Source organism: Sinohyriopsis cumingii, chromosome 14, assembly GCF_028554795.1.
Source record: "Sinohyriopsis cumingii isolate HCF-2022 chromosome 14, ASM2855479v2, whole genome shotgun sequence".
NCBI classification, from domain to species: Eukaryota; Metazoa; Mollusca; class Bivalvia; order Unionida; family Unionidae; genus Sinohyriopsis; species Sinohyriopsis cumingii.
In genome coordinates, this window is record NC_142974.1 from 117,869,514 (window position 1) to 117,886,606 (window position 17,093).

Genomic DNA, 17,093 nt, shown 5'->3' on the forward strand with positions numbered 1-17,093 from the left:
GGAAGTTTGTCTCTAAAGGTAAGAAAGCTTGCACTGGAAATAAAACCTGGGTGAGCATGTTACATCATAAACATATTTTCCACCCCACCTGGACTGTGACCCAGGGGCATAAACTAAATTCCATTATATACATATTTTCCATCCCACCTGGACTGTGATCCAGAGTTAATAGCCTAACGTCCATTATCCCCACTGACTATGACCCAGGGGTCATAACCGAAATTTTAGTACAAATGTTCTGTGTCTTCCTTCTATGATGGCATGTTTTGAGTTTGGTCAGAAAATATTCAAAAAGGACATTGAAACTAAAAACTTCTTTTTATATTTTACAGATGCTGCAAAGAATTTCCTGACAGGATGTAGCTCCCCAACCTACCACCACTGTATGGGTGGTGAGATGAAAAGAGAAAAGGACAGTGTCATTGCAGACATGTGTTTACCTGTATAACTGAATATCCAGTAGCACCTTAGTTATCATCTCCATAATTTTCCATTTCATTAATATACATAGTATGACATGAAATGTAATTAATAATTTTACATGTCTGACAGTACTGACATGAATTTAATCAATAATTTTACATGTCTGACAGTACTGACATGAAATGAAATTAATAATTTTACATGTCTGACAGTACCGACATGAATTTAATCAATAATTTTACATGTCTGATAGTACAGCCATGAAATGTAATTAATAAATTTACATACTGCCATGTCTGACAGTGCTGACTTGAACGTAATAATTTTACATACTGCCATGCCTGACAGTGCCAACTTTATAGTAATTTTGTAATTTACATAGTGCCATGCCTAAAAGTAATGACTGATCTACTGTCTTATTTCTCTTCTACAGGAAGTAGACCAATACATGCATATGCTCACTGTTTGAAAAAAGGGCGTAAAATGCAGTACCCTCAGCTATAAATATTTAACATGATATCTAAGTATTATTTTGCAATCAAAATACAACTGCTGTACATTTTTAAATATAGATAGTATATTGACAGAACAGTCTTCCTGGATTTTACATTTCAGTTGATATTTTTTATCCATAATTTCTTTTAACATAAATAAAAATTACATTGCACACAGGGCGTATTTCTGTGTAAGCCTGAACAATTTTGCAAGAGTGTGCTTACGTGTTTTTCAAATGTGGACTTGCAAACCCTAAGATAACTTTTCTATTAAGGCAGTCAATAAGTTCTTGTACTATAAGTAAGGCTAACTATCAGTGACATACAATTAAGTATCAGAGGCCCAGAGTGGCCAAGTGGTCTAAAGCACTATCTGTTATGGATCACTGCCATTTCACCTATGTCTGTGTGGGTTAAAGTCTCAGATTCAGCCAATGTGGGTATGTGAGAAAGCTTGCCAGTAGCTTCTCGTGGGTCAGTGGTTCTTTCCAGGGTTTTCCCGGGTTTTTCCTCCACCATTAATACTGGCTGCCATGTATAGCTTATCATGTGCTGAAAAATGGCATTAAACCCTACAACAACAACAACAACAACATACAATTAAGTATCATATACTGTTCTTTTACAATAAGCTAGCCAAGGTTCCAATAACCCTATCTACACCTTGGCAGATTAAATGGATATACTGTTGCTTTGCCCTAGCTATAACTATTGGATTTCATGAGTTGCCTCCTTCAGTATGTAATGCCAACTAACCAATAGTGTGTTGCATTGTACATTGATGCATTGTACATTGACCAAAAACGGTGGGGGCATTTGACCTAAAAAGGATGCTTTGTAAGTTTAACCTCGAAAGTATGATTATGTACCAGAGGAAAGACATTACAGGTGTTTTTGAGTGCAAGTTACTTGTACAAACATGGACCAGTAGTGGTAAGCTGCTTATTTATGAGTCCGTTCCAGTTGTTTACTCCCCTTGTCTCAATCACATAGGAACAGGATTCAAATCTGAAGAACTTAATTTTGACTGGATGCGGTGGCTTGCCGCCGTATCCAATAAAATTCACAGACCCAATTCACACAAATATCTGCTCGTTACACCAAGGTGTAGATAGGGTTATCATAACCTTGGCTAACAAAGAAGGCACCTCTTATTGTCATCTGGTTCCAGACCAGCTCCACTGAACTTACTATGCAAATCCCAGATACAGAACAAATAAATCAATAATTATCCAGAAAGAAGTGCAACAACAATAAATGTATAAGTTTTTGCATTAATCTATAAGTCCATAATTTAGAGCTCATTTTGGCAAAATATTCGATCAAATCATAGGGTTTGCAGGTCTACAAATGAACAATTTAATAAATCTTTCACGATTATTGCACTAGATTAACCTGGCAGCAACTCTTCATATGATCTCCAACCCCTTCCCATGGACCCAATGCATGGGCACAAGCCCAAACTCTTTCTTGTAGATGGTCATTACATGGTGAACTTATCAACCGTGTTTGATAAATTTCAACACAGCATATCACAGCATATTAGGAGACCACAGAATTATCAACAGGTTGAGGAAATGACTTATGGATGTTATCACAATCCCTAAGAAAAGTGTAAAAAGAATATAAATAATTAGCAATGCATTTCATGTTTTTGTACCCAGGGAAAATTTAAGATTCTGAAGAAATCTGTTATTTTTAGAAAACAGCTTTGTTCCCTAAATCAGTGACCTTCACCTTTGAGTCCAAAATCAAGATGTAGAAGGTCAAGGACTCAATTTAATGTGATCTATGTGAACTTTGGAACAAAAAATGCTAAGACAGATGAAAAGCGTGATCATAAAATGCTTTCTGCTTAGTCATTCAACCCATTACCCACCTGTACAAGTAGTTGCAGTAAAGTCTATCACTGGAACTGAAAAATTAAAACAAAAAACATTACTTATTTTTGGTGGGATCCCAGACCATCACTGGTGTAGGAAGGTTGGCACTAATAAAGAGCATAAACATATATCACTATAGCTAAAGGAAAAAGATGGTTTATGTTGACTTTGGACCACTGAATCAAGTACATCTCATGCTTCCCTTTTTAAATATAAAGTGCACACCTCACCCCAAAAGATAGCTTAAGTGGACTTTGGACCACTGAATCAAGTACATCTCATGCTTCCCTTTTTAAATATAAAGTGCACCCCTCACCCCAAAAGATAGCTTAAGTGGACTTTGGACCACTGAATCAAGTACATCTCATGCTTCCCTTTTTAAATATAAAGTGCACCCCTCACCCCAAAAGATGGTTTATGTTGACTTTGGACCACTGAATCAAGTACATCTCATGCTTCCCTTTTTAAATATAAAGTGCACCCCTCACCCCAAAAGATGGCTTAAGATGATCAATTGCATTGACTAGCATTGCAGTTTTTTTAATACTATAAGTGGGGGGGGAATCTATCAGGAATAGACAGGGATCAAGGAAAGCACTTGATTTGCATATCCTTGAACTCCAGTCAATTTCCTAGTGTCAACTTATGCCAGCAATAATGACATCACATGGTGCCATAATTCAAAAGACATCATGTTATTACACAATGCAAATGAAAGAATACAATCTCTCGTAATGACAATTATTACACAAAGTATATGAAAGACCAAAGTCTCACTTAATTACAATTGTTACACAAGGCAAATGAAAAAAACATGATCAGACATAAATTGACAAGTGTAACCAAATAATTGTAATGAAAACTGCTGCATATTTAATTCAAGATTAGAAAATCATGTAAGCTGCTAAATACAATTTTACATTTGTCTTTTAATAAAAGACTTACAAAAGATATAAAGTATTTGGCTTAGTTAATAAAAGTTAAATGAAATGAAGACTCATGAGATATTGTCACAAGTTTTTCAGATTACAACATCATCGAGGAGATCATAGCAATTGGTGCACAATAAATCAACGAGACTGAATTGCAGTGAGAGATTAAAACAAAGTTCACAACTAAAGTGAGATTAAATCAAAGCAAAAAATGAAAAGAGTGATTAAATCAAAGCTGACAAATGAAATGAGAGTGATTAAATCAAGCTGACAAATGAAATGAGAGTGATTAAATAGAAGTTGACAAATGAAACTAGAGTGATTAAATCAAAGCTGACAAATGAAATGAGAGTGATTAAATCAAAGCTGACAAATGAAATGAGAGTGATTAAATCAAAGCTGACAAATGAAATTTGAGTGATTAAATAGAAGCTGACAAATGAAATGAGAGTGATTAAATAGAAGATGACAAATGAAACTAGAGTAACTAAACCAAAGTTGACAAATGAAATGAGTGATTAAACTGAAGTTGACAAATGAAATGAGAGTGACTAAATCGAAGCTGAAAAATTAAAGTGAAAGTGATTAAACTGAAGTTGACAATTTTAAATACTCACTCAAGTTTTAATCTTCCCCTCATTAATTTTGAATAGATTCCAAGAGCACCTGTTACAGAAAGAGAACAATGAGTCTGAGAAAAGCTAATTATATATGCATTTTGATTTCATTAATAAAAATCCTAGTATCATCATTTTATTCCAGAATAGGACCCAGAACATTAGGGAAGTTAGGCATTACTACAACAGTGAAAAACAAGTGTGTGCATGTGTGTGTGCATGTGTGTGTGTATGTGCATGTAGTTATAAAAGCACATCAACAAAACCCAGTCAACACACTGCAAAGCAAATAAATTTATACACACAAAAGGTTATACAAAACTAAGATAGAGGCAAATAAGGCAAACTCGTTAAAATATAAAGTCCAATCTTTTCATAAAAATCCAACACCTTCACAGCTTGAACACCATCATAGTATGTAATCTGGTGGAAAATGATTGCCTCAATTAATCACTTTTTACAACATACAGTATGGCAGTTTTTCAGAGATAACAAATTTGACTTAGAAATTATATATATATAAATATATATATATATATATATATATATATATATATATATATATATATATATATATATATATATATATATATATATATATATATATATATGTATTTGTGTGTGGCTGTAGGTATGTTGCCCCTTTCAAATATCCCACGGACTACTAGAGAGACGGTCAGTTTTTAATATAGTTACAGGAATCCACCAATTTGCTGATCATATAAAGTCTATGGCTTTTCCAGAGCATTACACTGTGTTTCTGTTAACTATACAATGACGTCTTATAAGCCTTGAAACAAATGTAATACAAAATCTTAAAATTACTGATGCCACCTTCCTGTTACTGCTGAAAATTATATGTGTTCCCTCTTTATAACACTTCTCGGGGTTACAATAAAAGTGAATTGTCTTATAAGTGAGGGAACCTCATCCCAAGGGATGTTTCTAACAAGATTGTGTCATTAAAAGCATAGAAATTTGACTTATTAAAGTATAAAACCATGAAAATTATTCTCAATGCCAAAACAATACAATAATCTGATCAGTAATCACAAATTAAAAAAAATGAGGAATCAGTTCACTAAGGGGTTTTTATAGTGAGGGATTACTTTAATCTGATAATGCAGATGAGAAAAGATTTTTTTTTTTTAAAGTGATATAAAACTAAACAAGTGAACACCAGATGTGATACCTGTTGATAACACATGAACACACATCCAGAAATACCCATCCATCACAAACTGTAAAAAGAATTAAAAACAGCAAAATTAATATCCATTAATGAAATATGTATTTATCTGATATGATCTTAAAAATTTAACATAAAGGGTTCTAGATATGTATTTCCTAACTGTATTTAATTAAGGACCTTTGTAAATGATGTAAGTGCTAAGAACAGTTAAACTTAAGAATAAAATCCAAAGTTGTCTGCATTTTTATCCCACCACAAATACAGTCAATGCTTATTATGGCATATTAGGTTGATAAAAATTTTTTTTAAAATAAATATAAATGGCATAATAGTTAAATACTCCAATAATCAAAATATATATGAATTTAACTATACATCTGTCATTCCATATCTTTGTAGCAAACAATTTACACATTAGCATGTATTTATGTGTCCAATACAGAAAACTGTTAGTGAAATATTTTTATATTTTTTTAATTCTTATATTTCTTTGTGAAAATATATATTCATACATTTACACACGAAAATACAAGATTTCCCATACTGCAATGTAATATATGATTGTTTGATCCAATAAAAGCTCTTCTTTGTGAACCTGAAATTCCAAATTACCTTTCAAACAGAGATTCTTATTTCTGCTGGATATCTGACTTATCACCATTTACTTTCAGATAAGTTCTGTCCCTTGTATTACCTTGACAACAATGTTAAAAAGCCAGTGTACTGCATCTTTCAATCAGATTTCCAATTGCATGTTAAAATAGTGGACAAAGTGTCAAAATTTTGTTGCAACAGAGTAGTCTACCACTGTTACTATTCTTGTCTCTAATCACAGACATTTATTATGATCAGCCAATAATTAAGTCAAAAAATAGTCATAGCATGAACTGGAACACACAAATTTGTATTTATGCAAATCCATTGCTGCCACAGTTATCACTGCTAAGTCACATTAAAAATTATGTGCTTTTGTTAGACGCTGGATCAGGTTTTCCTCTATATCTATAAAGCATTAGCTCAAACAAATCATGCAAATCATCCAACACTAAGTCGGAGTTAAACATTGAAAGTTTGCATTCATTTGACACCTACAGGGTAAGTCTAACTCTGAAAAATCCACTAAAAATTTCAAACTCAACATCTATTACAGCGTGTTGAAACACTCTGGTGGCCTAAGTGGTTAGATTGTCTGCCTCAGATGTGGGAGGTCGCAGGTTCAATTTGACTAAAATTGTTATAGCTACGTTAAAAATCTAAATCACACTTATTACAGCTGTTGAAGCAACCATTACTTGATGACAAAAGAAATCCATGTAGCTATTTCAGCCAACCCTATTCAGTGACAATTCTGACAAATCCAACAAAAACAAATAAATTCATGGCAAATCAAGTCAAACTACTAGTAATTACCGATGGATCACTTTTTCCAATGGCAACAGAGGTGACAATGAGGATCATTAGCATGACGTAACTGAATACACTTGTCAGCTGAAATGTAGAAATATGGATACATGTCAGGAAAAAAGACTTTCCAATTAAATAACATTACAATATCTTTAAACATATGAAGTATTTAACAATATAAATTACATTATTTGTTTCAGCCTACAAAAGACAATTATATTACAGCTTATGTGTACCTTCCGATGCCAAAAATTGGTGTTACAGTGACCTACTTTGGGGATGGTATTACTGTAATTAAAAGATTAATCTTCAACGAAATTTAACAAATGTACCACCACATTTGTTTAAAACTGAATAACTTGCCTGTAGAGTAAAAAAATGTCTCAATTGTAACAGCATTCGACAAATTGTCGCCATTTATTAAAAGCTAAATTATTCCAAAGTCAAAGCCATCTCTAAAATCGTTTTTAAACGCTTGAAGGATTGACAGTACTTAGTCAATGGGCAAAAGCTTCAGAGTTACCTACAATATGTGATTTTAACAAGAAATTAGACTAATGTGCACTGAGATGTTAATATAATGTCAGCATTTATCATATATTGTCATCAACCAACATTTTCACTTTTGCATGACCTTAGATTAATTATTGTTATATGTTACGTGTTTAGGCTCAAATAAACAGTAACACAAGAGTGTTGTTGTTGTTGTTGTAGAGTTTAAAGCCATTTTTTTTCAGCACACAATAGGCTATACATGGCGGCCAGTATTAATGATGGAGGAAGAACCCGGTAAAACCCCGGAAAGAACCACTGACCCATGGGAAGCTACTGGCAAGCTTTGTCACATACCCACATTAGCCGAATCCAAGACTCAAACCCAAGAGAGTTCAAAACACATGAAACCTATCTTTGTATACAGTATGAAATTCCATTGACATGATATAACAGATTTATAACTTTTTTATAGAACTAAATTCCTTGTACATGATATAACATGTAAATAACTTTCCTTGTACATGATATAACTTGTAAATAACTATCTTTACAGGATCAGATTCCCTGCACAAGATATAAAAAGTACATAATTTTCTATGCAGGAACAGATTGTCTGTACTAGATATAACAAGTACATACCTTTCTATGCAGGAACAGATTGTCTGTACTAGATATAACAAGTACATACCTTTCTATGCAGGAACAGATTTGCTGTGCTAGATATAACAAGCACATACCTTTCTATGCAGGAACAGATTGTCTGTACTAGATATAACAAGTACATACCTTTCTATTCAGGACCAGGTTTGCTGTACATGATATAACAAATACAATACCTTTCTATGCAGGAACATATTTGCTGTGCTATATATAACAAGTACAAATCTTTAAATGAAGGAACAAATTCTCTGTACATGATATAACAAGTACATACCTTTCTATGCAGGACCAGGTTTGCTGTACTAGATATAACAAGTACATACCTTTCTATGCAGGAACAGATTGTCTGTACTAGATACAGTCAAACCCACTTATCTCGACCTCGGTTATCTCGACAACCCGCTTATGTCGAGCGTTTTGGTCCGGTCCCGAAAAAATTCTTCTTTGTTATGCTATTTTTTACCCGCTTATCTCGACCTCTGTTAAGTCGATAACCCGGTTATGTCGGGCATAAGTTTCGGTCCGAAGTAACATGTGGACCCGCTTAATTCGACGAAATGCAACTTTTTAACGTCAATCTCACAGAAATTGTACAAGAAATAGTCAGCAAAAGCGATCGATTTTCAGGCACAATTTTGGTCCGTTACGGCAGTAGTCACATGTTTATTTCATATTCTTTCTATTTTTGGTTCGTAAGAGTAGCTTAATCGATTAGTTTATTAAGAATATATCATGTTCACTACATAAAATATTCAAGGATTCACAAAGACAAGAGTGTGTACAAATTACAATGTAACTTTATTTTACGAAAACGCAGAATCTTAGATGTCAGCTACATGTGTATTTTATCATTTCCCTTTTATTTCTTAAGGTACATTTCAGATATGAATTATGTTCCGAAGTACATGTATACAAGAAACAACAATCAAGGAGATACAAGTAATGAAATATTACGTACATGTACACATTAATAATCAATGTGCAGACGGAAAAGTGCTGATCGGCTGAATATTCAGGTCATGAAATTGCTCCATATGCACGTAATATCATGACGATTTATTGTATAGCATTTTATGACAAAATAGCCAAACATGTCAGCAATATTTTCAAAATATCTAGGAATTATAAACTGAACATAATGTAGTGGAAATACAAAAATATACGGTAAAATTACCTACACGTACATGTACAATAAACGCATACTATATATGAATAAAAAAATGAATACTTTTTTCATTTTGAATCTATACATCTATAATATTGTAATATATCTTATTTAGGTCTGGCTGAAAAATTGGCTTCCATTGTTTTAATTTATTTTCAAAATTCCTGTGAATACCAGTAAAGGGGAACCCAAGTCGGCAAAAAGAAAAACAGAAAAGAAAATAAGAATCGGCACACTTGAAAGAATCAAAAGTCAGTTTCCAGGGTCGGTTGGCTTTGCAATAAAATAACCTTTGTATTTGATATCCTGCCGGTAAGTTCAAAGAATTAGTTTACTGCTCGCTACCGGATGTGTTTATTCACCACCCGCGCATCTATTTATTTGCCATCTGGAATCATAATTGATACAAGCTCGCATTGATGCCTGCGGGGTAAGTAGTCTACTCAACATTAACTTGCTTTAATAAATACTCTTTGCAACCCATGCTAGCGAAAGGAGTGTCATTTGCACTCACAGTCAATGTACATGTACATGTATTTTCAAAAACATTTATTGATCTTTATCTGCGAGATACTGTCATATATTAACCTGGATATAATACAATCTTGGTTATTTTGCACCTAACACCGCGTTATGCGTGAATGGCGGGTTTCTCTCTCACTCTCTCGTTTGTGATTTTCTTTGATCCATTTTTCAATCTGATAACATATTCAAACCTCTGAGTACAACCAAACATGATTTGTTTTTCAATATTCACATCAATTATAAAAATGCGTCGTGTGTTATCTGACATAAGTGATGCACACTACAGTAATGGATGCATACGCTACATGTGATATAAGGAGTTCATAGATATATTTTTTCTTTAATAAATTACTTATGATGATAAAAAAGGAATAAATGATAACAACACCAGGTTAGTTCATTTCATTTTATTATCAATTAAGCGTTTTGTTTATTTTATTGTAACATGCAGTGGGAGGGGATTCCAGTAAACACCAGCAAGAGACAGGAGTAATGCTCAAGGACATTTTTAAAATTACCGGTTTTTATGAACCCGGATATCTCGGGACCCGGTTATGTCGACGATTTTTTTACACCCCCGACGTAATCGAGATAACCGGGTTTGACTGTATAACAAGTACATACCTTTCTATTCAGGACTAGGTTTGCTGCACATGATATAACAAGTACATACCTTTCTATTCAGGACCAGGTTTGCTGTACATGATATAACAAGTACATACCTTTCTATTCAGGACCAGGTTTACTTTACCAGATATAACAAGTATATACCTTTCTATTCAGGACCAGGTTTGCTGTACTAGATATAACAAGTACATACCTTTCTATTCAGAATCAGGTATGCTGTACTAGATATAACAAGTACATACCTTTCTATTCAGGACCAGGTTTGCTGTACATGATATAACAATTACAAGATTGTGGAGAGACAGAAAAACTGGAATGGGCTGAAATGACAAAATATTTAAACAGCATTACTGACCAACTTAATTACAAATACCTTTTAAAAAACTCATTTTTTTGTTAATAATTTATATGCAGAAAAATAAAAAAGCAATATCTCATACAACCACTACCCATTAAAAATTAATATATATATATATATACATACAGGAAAAATTAAAAACAATATTACAACAGAAACAACCAATCCAGTCCTAAAACTAAACCAATCCAGTCCTAAAACTAAACCAATCCAGTCCTAAAACTAAACCAGTCTAGTCCTAAAACTAAACCATTCCAATCATAAACTATAAATCAAGTCATAACACTAAACCAGTCCAGTCAAAGAACTAAACCAACGCAGTCAAAAATCTAATAACCATCATTAAACTAATCATATAAAGTCTTGATGTTTTTGCACTTTCTGAATAATTCACTTTTCAATGCTAAAATCTTTTGTCCAAACCAAAATTTCTACTTTTGTCATCCACCAGCTATAATACAAACCAGGTATATAAGGATGACAAGATTCCTTTCTAATTTACTGTCAGCTGGATGTGCTGTATTAGCAACACTGAGAACATGATGATGCCCTGCACAGTAAAATGAAATGGACCTTTTTCAAAACTGTACAAAATCAAATGAAACATTGTGTAAGAGATTCGTCTCACAACAAATAATTCCATTAGGTGGGATGATACTTTCCTATTGCTGAAAAAGTCAATTCCACTTAAATTTTAAAGCATAAATAAGAGTCTAATAAGTACTTATATCAAAGATCTGGCACATTACCATATTTACTCACTCATATGCAAACAGCATAGATCTTGATCACATTATACAAAATCAAATTACGGTCTACTGATTACTACTAACAACCAGCGTAGATTAATGATGTGCCATCATATATGGGTCTGTGCAGTTGACAGTTGTATTCAATTTATGAGTGATTATATATGGTGATCTTTTATCACACATCTTACAATTATCACATTTATATCTATGCCTTTGTGCTAAATAAATGTATACAAAATATAACTGTACCGTAAACATTCTTAAACTTAGTAGCAAATATATTCACAGGGTTATCTTCTACAGCTATGATAAAGATAACATATTAAAAATAATAATATGAAGAACTGAGCACTTTTGAAGAATTACAAAAAACTTTACTAAAACCAGGCTACATTAGAAAAGTTTTCACATCTCACAGTAAAGACAAAAATCAAGTCATACATGAATCTTGTAGAGTTTTCTCCATTACTTTCATACCAACACGATAGGCTATACATGGGGTCCAATATTACTGATGGAAGAGCTGGGGAAAACTCTGGTAAGAACCACAAACCCATAGGAAGCTTATGGCAAGCTTTCTTTATTAGCCACATTGGCTGAGCGCTAAACTTAAACCCATGCAGACAGAGGTGACTTGGCAGTGAATGGTAAAGGCAAACACTTTGGCAGTGACTGGTAAAGGCAAACACTTTGGCAGTGACTGGTAAAGGCAAACACTTTGGACCACTTGGCCACTCTGGGACCTCATACCAACAACATCAAAAGAGTGATCAGGTCTCACAATAAAGATAAAAATCCAGTCATGCATGAATCAAATCCTGTCATGCATGAATCAAATCCAGTCATGCATGAATCTTGTAGTTTGAGTCTTCAGCACTACTGTCATGTAAAAGTTGAGAGGAATCACCTGAACTAATCATCATCTACTACAAAATTTGAACTTTCATCACTTAACTGTGACATTTGATATCACTAATACAGTAGCACCAACCTCCCATTGCAAATTACTTCCACGCTATAAATGGAAGAAGAACACAAATGGAAAGAACCAAGGTTTTCACTATATATCATGCAGTTTATAATTGTGAAGTTTAAGTACAAATACACTAGTTGTAACGTACATACATACATACATACATACATACATAGTGTGACCCCGCTATATCGCGCTCCGCTATAACGTGACTTTGGATATAACGCAGTCGTGGCGTGGCTCCCGAAATTTCATATACAAGTATTTTTCTTGTGTACAAAAAAAAATTCTTAAAAAGTACCCGAAAAACCATAAAATGTTGCTTATCATTTTGGGGAAGAGATCGTGTATGAATAATACAAGATGATCGTGGCTTGGCTTCTGAAATTTTATATGCATTTTTCTTGTACATGAAAAGTATTTTCTTCTTAAAAGTAAGAAGAAAAAAGCGCATAAAAAGATTATTCTGGGATCGCATAGGTCTTCGCCAATGTCGCAAACTTGGATTGTTTTTCCTTACTGGCTGCAAAACATACCATGTGGCTTTTTATTTATTGGCAACATTATTGGCTGTTTAAACTTTTATATACGACCATTGGTTTGGAGTGCAGAAATTCAGAGGCCCCATGAAAGGAAGCTGCAAACTGGATATAAAATGCACTAAAATTTATCTATTGTTACATAAACAAATTCTTTGTCCATACTGACAAACCATCTAAACAGTACACTGTTATATCATAATCGTTTATCTTGACATCTAGCATGAGTTATGTATGTTGTGAAATATCCACTTTTTTGTTGTTGACATTTCTGGTAACAGAGATCAACCGGACAAGGCATTGTCTCGTAATCTATCTTTCATCGGATTTTCAGCCGCTCGCTAGAAATTACTATACTTACAAAGACTGACATTTGTATCTGGATGGGAAGTAAAGTTCCTCTTCTTTTCACTCAGAATAAGATCCTTCAGAACACTCACATTTTCTGTAATAATCCCTGTCATCAGAGCACCTGCATCTCTATCCTGGGCTCGAAATTAGTGGTAGTCCGCTAGCCCGAGGCTAGCAGATTTCCTGTCGGACTAGTAACTTTCATAATGTTAATAGTCCAATGGGGTAGTAAGTTTTGGTTACCAATAGTCAGCATTTTTTTTGGCATTCCCTAATAAAGACTTGACTTAGCAGATGTTCTGTAGAATCAAAGCAGTGGCCATTGTAAACAGTCATAAAATATTAGCATGAGAGGATGAAGTCAATTTCTGCCTTGGAAAGGTGCGTTTTTATAAAAAAAATCCATCCGATTTTGTGCATTTCACTTAACAGCGCAAATTATGGTCCCATCATTAACAAGGAAAGTTTGGTAATTGATCCTAACTAATCTGATAATGAATTAAATTAAAAAATGATGTGGTATCAAACTTTAATCACTCGACCACAGTAACAAACTACAAAGCGGTATACCACACAAAAGAACACGGTAAAAACTATTCAAAGAAATTAGTTTGCACATTTTTTTGTTTAAGGTTGTTTTTTTTGCTCACTACCCAAACGCTCCAACAGTCACAAACAGGAAACTACATATTTTACATTTCCATCGAAATAATTATAAGAATTAGATCAATTTGTTACGATTATGTTACTGACACATCCTTTCCATACAACTGCTTTTTCTATGATGGTAAGAATAGTTTTTATATTTTTCCCTTACAAGAATGAACAAATAATTGAATACACGTGGATATATCCAAGCAGAATGCTGTACATTTGTTGAGAATTAAAATCTCTGAGCATGGGCATCTAAGATTTGAAATTTTTTCGCCTTATTATTAATTTCAACAATACATTGAGGTTCGATTAATTAGGAACAATTACCAAACTTACGACTTATGATAGCGTAATTGGAGCTGTTAAATACAACGCGCCAAGTGTCAGATGGTTTCGTTTGATGGGAACACACCTTTTCCAAGCTGAAACTAACACTATCTTCTAATGCTAATATTTTATAACAGTGTTTACAATAGCCACTGCTTTGATCATGCAGAACATCTGCTGAAGTTAAGTCTTTGTTAGGGAGAGGCCATTTAATTGTGGGAGGGGGCAAAGACACGTGTTTTGAAACATGTTTCTTGCTCTGACTTTCTTATATAAAGGACACTGTGCAATTCCTTTTCTTGCTTTAAATAATACACGTCAGCTATACTATAACATCTTGTATTTCAAAACAAGGCACCATTCCCTCCTTATAAGACAGGCAAAATGTGGCATTTAATAGAAGGTGTTCAGCCACCAGAAAAAAAGCAAAAGTTGAATGAGAATGATGAGGAATAATTCTTATGACAGGGAAAAGTGTGATGGAAAATTTCAGGAGAAATGGACAAAAGACAGGGAATGGCTGACTTATGAAGAGGAAATGAACGTTATGTGATGTAACTGGTGTATGCAATTTGCAAAAACAAACACATAGAAAACATCCAGTTTTGTTGCGGGTTGTTCAAACTTTAAAATTGAATCAGTAAACTTACATGAAAGCTGTGTGACATTGTTTTGTGAACATGACTAGTAAAGATTTGGCAGGACTAGTAAATTTCTCAATATACTAGTCTTTCTGGCTACAAAGAAATTTGTGTTAAATTCGAGCCCTGTTATCGTCTGTTGACCCTTTGTCAATTTTCAGAAGCTTGCATGGAAGGCAGAATCACGCTGCTACCACAAATGTGAAAAAAACAAATACATCTTGCTTATTGGTTTATGCAGTAGGCATGGAGGGACGGTAACTAAAATAGTCTAAATGACGGCCAATTCCTGTTTAAAAATGTACCCAGATAAAATAGTTTGCTGAAATTTCAAAGGAAACAGATTACCTTTGAAGTACCGACTGCAATGAAAACGTACTCAGCAAATGGAAAAAATACCAGTTTCAATCATGCAATACAAATTATTTGATGTTGCCACCACAATAAGAAATGGGCATTCGTTTGGTTCTCCAAAGCTGTCCTTTAGCGGTGACTTCAATAGTTCATGCACCCTTCATCAAAGAAAGCCGACTACAATCTTTCAATAACAGCAAAGAACTTTTTTTCAAAGGAAATCAGTACCAAACTTAAAAAAAAGTGATGGAATCTGACGGATTTTTGCATTTTCCAACGTGACTGGAACATGTTAACTGTGCTGTGAAAGTTTCATTTTTGTAGAGAAAAAGTGTATGCTTAAGAACTCTACCAATGGCGGCTTAAAACGCAAAGTAACTTTTACCGACTTGGAACGTACTTTGAAGTAAATGTGTTTCGTTATTCGTTACATGATTGTGCTGTTTTCCTACTGAATTCAGACCAATATGACCTGTTACAAAATTATTGCATATTTTAAAGCTGTGTGTGCATATTTTCGATGGAATCACTTGTATTGTTGATTCAATGTTAAAGTAAATCATTATATTATGTCTTCTCTGTTTTCACTACAGGTGTATTTCTCATTTAATATGCATCAATTTAAGACGGTAACTGTGCCGACGAAGCACGTATTTTACCACCTGCATTAATTAAACCCCCCCCCCCAAATTTTTGGGGGAGTACATTTTCTTCAGCTAACTGACTTGGTTGCATATAACACTGTTCGGTATATAACGTGGTCGGATTTTATGGCTCCAAACTACCATGTTATAGCGGGGTCACACTGTACACACACACATACATACCAGTTTTGATAGTGCTCTGGATCCAGAATAGATAGACAAAACGAAGAAAATCATTCCTGGAAGCCACAGAGCTATCTCAGTTCTGAAATGATTAAAAATATTTTAGATCATAACTTTTAAATTGATTCAAAGCAGTTTAGACTGTATCAAAATGGTTCAAAACAGTTCAGATTGTAACTTTTAAAATGATTCAAAAAGTTTAGACTGTAACTTTAATTTTAAAAAATACATAAATTTACCCTGGAAGTACGCTAGAAATACAATGACAATGATACCTCGATGATATTGCCCCTTAAAAAACACTATAAATGAAACTGCATGCCAACTGCCTTATCTATATTTTAAATATCTTTTAAATGAATAATATATAATATATATACAGGTATTAATCTTCCTAATCAATGGACAGAGCTGCTATTAAGTTGAGGCATATTTCACAATAACAGAAGTCATGTTCATACCTAGGATATACCACATATACTTGCTTATAAGTCACTTTAATAACTGCACAAACCCTGATCTGCCGGCACAGTATATGACCTCAGAGCTGGGTCTGTGTAGTGTGCAGCTGAACTCCATATGTATGTATATAACTGCATAAACCCTGATCTGCCGGCACAGTATATGACCTCAGAGCTGGGGCTGTGTAGTGTGCAGCTGAACTCCATATGTATGTATGTATGTATGTATGTATGTATTTATGTATGTTATATAAATAACAGCTTTAAAAGTTTGAATCTAATCTCCAAAAGGAGTAGATAATTAGATATAGGTTATATAATAAATGGCACACTTCTATTTAATTTTTCCACCAATGCCAGAGGATTGTTGTTGTTGTAGGGTTTAACGATACTTTTCCGCACACGATAGGCTATACATGGTGGCCAGTATTAATGGTGG

The 17,093-nt window shown here is 33.9% G+C and overlaps 1 protein-coding gene and 1 long non-coding RNA gene across 5 annotated transcripts in view; one reads left to right on the forward strand and one right to left on the reverse strand.

The window, feature by feature from the left end:
* The window catches only part of LOC149784689 (uncharacterized), a 62,871-nt gene extending 61,777 nt beyond the window's left edge, over positions 1-1,094 (forward strand). The window contains exon 2 of the long non-coding RNA XR_016413933.1: positions 333-1,094. This is a non-coding gene — a long non-coding RNA (uncharacterized LOC149784689). The remainder of the gene's footprint in view (positions 1-332) is intronic.
* Positions 1-17,093, reverse strand: part of LOC149784691 (UDP-N-acetylglucosamine transporter SLC35D4 homolog) — a 60,736-nt gene that overhangs the window by 20,973 nt on the left and 22,670 nt on the right. For 3 of the 4 annotated variants that reach the window (XM_089932725.1, XM_089932728.1, XM_089932727.1), the window contains exons 5-10: positions 16,194-16,275; positions 10,660-10,737; positions 6,952-7,029; positions 5,542-5,590; positions 4,350-4,398; positions 2,797-2,832 (exon numbers count right to left, since the gene is read on the reverse strand). In XM_089932725.1, coding sequence (XP_089788851.1) covers positions 2,797-2,832; positions 4,350-4,398; positions 5,542-5,590; positions 6,952-7,029; positions 10,660-10,737; positions 16,194-16,275 — 372 coding nt within the window. The remainder of the gene's footprint in view (positions 1-2,796; positions 2,833-4,349; positions 4,399-5,541; positions 5,591-6,951; positions 7,030-10,659; positions 10,738-16,193; positions 16,276-17,093) is intronic. The other variant, XM_089932729.1, reaches the window with a different exon arrangement.